Raw genomic sequence first — 4,469 nt, forward strand, 5'->3', positions numbered from 1 at the left:
CGGCGGCGGCGACTCGCACCACCTCCTTCAAGGGCACCAGCCCCAGCTCCAAGTATGTCAAGCTGAACATCGGCGGTGCCCTCTACTACACCACCATGCAGACCCTGACCAAGCAGGACACCATGCTCAAGGCCATGTTCAGCGGCAGGATGGAAGTCCTGACAGACAGCGAAGGTAAGGGGCTGCTCCCGCCTCCCTCCTGCCCAAAAACAGCAGAAAGAGGCTGGAGGGAGTGTCAGAGAGCAGACAGAACCAGCTCATCGTGGGCCCAGATAGTTCTGTGCTTTGTTGGTGTTGAACTTGACTGAGGAAAGATGTAGAGCAGGAGGGGAGACCTCAGAGCTCTCAGCTGCTCTCTGAAGGGAGGGTGGAGTGAGCTGGGGGTTGGTCTCTTTTCCCAGCAATAGGATGAGAGGCAGTGGGTTGAAGTTGCACCAGAGAAGGTTTCAATTGGGTGTGACGAAGAATTTCTTTCTTACAAGAGTGGTGAGGCCTCTGCCCAGGGAGGTGGTGGAGTCCCCAGCCCTGGAGGGGCTCAAGAAACATGCGGACATGGCACTTGGGGACATGGTTGAGTGGTGATGGGAGTGTTGGGTTGATAGTTGGTCTTGGAGATCTTTTCCAGCCTCACTGATTCTGTGTCTGTGAAAGGACACGTGCGACTGGAGTGCTGGGTCAAAGGACTGTGAGAAGTCCTGAGGTCCCTCAGGCCTGGCCCAGGTCTTTGGAAATACCAACCCCAAAGCTCCTGAGCACGTGGGAAGTGGTGGGGATAGGGATTAAGAAACTATGAGTCAGGACTTGAATGTTTGCTTTGAAGCTTTGGCTGTTCCCTCGTGGCATTTCCTCAGCTCAAATGGGAGAACAAAGTTTGCTCTGAACACTGAGGGTGTTCATGAGCCAAAAGCTGGGTTTTTTTTGGAAGTGAAATGATTTCTTGTGAGAGTGTTGGTTGCTGGCTTCACTAAAACAGAACCAGCTGCAAAACTTGGTGTTTCTTGGAGTGTGACTGACAATAAACAGAGCTGGCAAAAGGGTCTCTCCCTGTTAAAGCTGGAAAGGAGGAATGGGCAGTGTGGAAAACTACAGGCTTGTGAGGGAGCAGTGCTGAAATCCTTCACTTCCTGAGGGGATACCTTGTTTCTGCCTTCTCCTGAGACTCTTGAAAACATTGATTTTTAAATTAATGAGCCAGCTAACATGTGTCTGTGGTGACTGCAGCTGGTGGTGTAGTTTGGTGTCAGAGTTTGGGAGCCCAACTTCTTCACACACTGATATTTTGCCCCTAACTGTGTTTATGAGCTTGGGTACCTTGTCTGTAACAACAGCTGAAGCTTCAAATAGCCTCCAGGTTCAAAACACCTCCCCTGTGACTAGTTAACTACTGGAAATTTTAGTTTGAAGGTGCTGGAAGCATAGAAAATGGTCAGAGGAGCTGGGCTGGGTTTTGAGTGCTTGAGAACAGCCTGTGCTTGGAGATCATGGGAACAAGTGATGGATTTAGCAGGGTTCTTGGGGTAAGCTTCCTTCAGAGAGGATTTGGAGGCAAAAAAGTCTTTAAAAATGCAACCTAATTACCTGATTATTTCTGCTTCAGGTAGAAGTGCCTCTATTGAGTGCTGGGGGGGCTGGAGCCTGCCCTGTGCATGGCTCTGCTGCAGGAATGGTGGTGTTGTGGTTTGTGGGCTCCAGGCCAAAGGGGCTCTTGGAAAAAAAGGCAGCCTGTGGGTCAAACTGGGGAAAAAAACCCTGTCAGATGGGAATGGGCCCCTTACTGGGGAGACTGGAGGGGTGTTCTGGTGGAAGGGTTGTGAGCCTGTTCATTGGAGAGCTCTCCCCTTGCTGCTAAACTTCAGGCAGCTCCAGAAGCCTCCTCCCCTCTCTCCCTACAGCTGCTTGCTTGTTTCACAAAACTGGGCAATTTGGGATTGCTCCAGTCCCTCAGTTTGGAAATGGGTCAGAAATTCCAACTGGGTTTTGGAAGCTCTGTCTGAGGGCGGGTGGTTTTCACTGGAATGTGAGGGGAATTGGAGTTTAAGCAGCTAAACCATCCTGCTGGAGCCATGAGGTGGTGAGTCTGCTCTGCTGTGACCCCCGTGGGATGGTCCCATTTAGGCAGTTTGTGTTGAGGAGGAATCTGATACTTCCTGAGGGTTGTAACCCAGACTCTCCCCTTGCTGCAGGGGTTGTTGCTTTATCTCCCCTTGCCTGGAAACTGGAACAATAGTGGGACAGCTCTTAAAGGAAACTCCTTTTATCTGAAGGCCTCCAAAAGACTCCTGATTGGTCACACCCAAAATCTGGCACACAACAGAGCCTGTTTTAGGAAAAGGAGCCAGACTTGCAGAGAAGCTGGAAGGAGTCAAGTTTTTCAGCAGCCTGAGGAATGTGTCTGGCTGGCTGCTCTCTGTTTGGGTGCATTCTTTGGGAGCCCAGCACCATCTCCCTGGCTCTGGACAATCCCAGCCTGCTGCTCCTTGGCCTGGGCAGAAAGGACTCGAGCTCTCTGGCAGGGGGTGGCAGATGATTCTTTTCAGCTTGGAAGTTGTTCCTGAACTGCAGCAGAGGGGTGGGTTTGGAAGATTTCCTTCCCGTGGCCAGGAGCAGATGGAGGGATGTGAGTTCTCCACCTGCCTGGAGCTCTCTGCAGCCTGGTTTCTGGCTGGGCTGCTGAGCACCAGGCAGGTTTCAGTGGCCCTTCTGGTGCCCCAGAGATGGGGTGTGGGTGGGGTTGAACATTTGGGTGCTGCCTCTGAGGCTTCTTGTGAAACAAAAGATTAATCTGAAAGTCTCCTGTGTGCACATATACCTGGTGGGTTCCTCTCCAGCACGTGGATCACACCATGGGTTTGTAACACCCAAAGAGTAGAGTTAAAAGATCATAGTCTTTAAAAGTTTGGGGCACCACAGGATGAGAAAGACCTTGAAGGGCTGGAGTGGGTCCAGAGAAGGGCAACGAAGCTGGGGAGGGGTCTGGGGAACATGAGGAGTGGCTGAGGGACCTGGGGGTGTTTAGACTGGGGAAGAGGAGGCTGAGGGGAGAACTTCTGGTTCTACAACTCCCTGAGAGGAGGTTGGAGTGAGGTGGGGGTCGGGCTCTTCTCTCAAGTAACCAGCAAGAGGATGAGAGGCAATGGGCTGAAGTTGCTCCAGGGGAGGTTTCAGTTGGATATGAGGCAGAATTTCTCTCCTGGCAGAGTGGTGAGGTGTTGGTCCAGGCTGCCCAGGGAGGTGCTGGAGTCCCCAGCCCTGGAGGGGTTCAGAAAACATGTGGACCTGGCATTTGGGGACGTGGTTTAGTGGTGGTGGGAGTGTTGGGTTGATGGTTATTCGATGATCTTAGGGGGCTTTTCCAACCTCAGTGAGTCTGTGACCCCTTGTGGGGCTGGGCAGAGCTGTGCCTGGGGGCAGCAGGGTCACTCTCCTCTGAGCCATCTGCCCCTGGGGTCACAGCAGAAGGCTTTTGGAAGGCCCCTGTAGCAGTCACTTGTGTTTCCCAGCACTGCTGGAGGCATTTCCTCATCCCCCCTCCACGGGAGTGGGGGTGATGCTGCTTTGGCTGTGCTGCCCATAAACAGAAGGTTGCAGCAGGTTCTTGCAGCACATTTTCACAGCCTACAGAGGGAATGGCAGCAGAGCTGAGGACAAATTTTGGGGAGCACAGCTCTGCTCTCAGCAGGCCCCTCACCTCCCCACAGGCTGGTGTGCTCCAGCTAAACTCTGCCAGGGCCTGGGTTGCCTCTTTAACCTGAGAGGTGTTTACAGGCCTCTGCACTGACAAATGGGCCCTTTTCTGCTCCAGAGGGAGAGTTTGGCTCTGCCCCTTGGCACAGGTTGTGTGTTACACGGGCAGCAGGGTGAGGAGGGAGGTGGAAAGCCTGTAGTGAGCTGCTGGAGAGCTTTTTTCCACACAACAGCAGGAAAGGGCTGTGTTCACTTCCCAGATTGAACCAAATGTTCAGACTTTACCAGTCATTCCATTCATGCACAACATCCAGGCTCTGCTTGAACCTACTTTCCTTATTTGTCCAAACTATGAGTCCTTCCCCTCAGGCCTGGCCTTGGTGCATTCCTGAGCTGCAGCCCTCGGGTGCCCCTGGAGGCTCCAGCACCTGCCAGGGCCCAGCCTGGCCTGGGCAGCAGGGGGTGGAGCACAGAGCCCTTGGGCACCAGGGAAGTGCTTTGGTTGTAGCCTTGTGTTCTTTTCTACAGGGATTTATAGGGCTGCTCTGGTTGGAAGGGACCTTTAAGATCATTGAGCCCAGATGTTCCCCAGCACTGCCAGGTCCCCACTGCCCCGTGTCCCTCACCCCACATCTCCACAGCTTGGAAACCCCTCCAGGGGTGGGGACTCCACCACTGCCCTGGGCAGCCTGGCACAGCCCTGGGCAACCATTCTGCAGAAGACATTTGCCCTCAAGTCCAACCTAAACCTCCCCTGGTTCAGCTTGAGGCTGGTTCCTCCCGTC

The 4,469-nt window shown here is 53.5% G+C and overlaps 1 protein-coding gene across 1 annotated transcript in view; it reads left to right on the forward strand.

Annotated features, from left to right (window-relative positions):
- The window catches only part of LOC103777445 (BTB/POZ domain-containing adapter for CUL3-mediated RhoA degradation protein 3), a gene marked incomplete at its 3' end in the record, with an annotated part of 8,431 nt that overhangs the window by 87 nt on the left and 3,875 nt on the right, over positions 1-4,469 (forward strand). The window contains exon 2 of the mRNA XM_008944997.1: positions 1-174. Coding sequence (XP_008943245.1) covers positions 1-174 — 174 coding nt within the window. The remainder of the gene's footprint in view (positions 175-4,469) is intronic.

The sequence above is a fragment of the Merops nubicus genome, unplaced genomic scaffold, assembly GCF_000691845.1.
Source record: "Merops nubicus isolate BGI_N331 unplaced genomic scaffold, ASM69184v1 scaffold46447, whole genome shotgun sequence".
Lineage (NCBI taxonomy): Eukaryota > Metazoa > Chordata > Aves > Coraciiformes > Meropidae > Merops > Merops nubicus.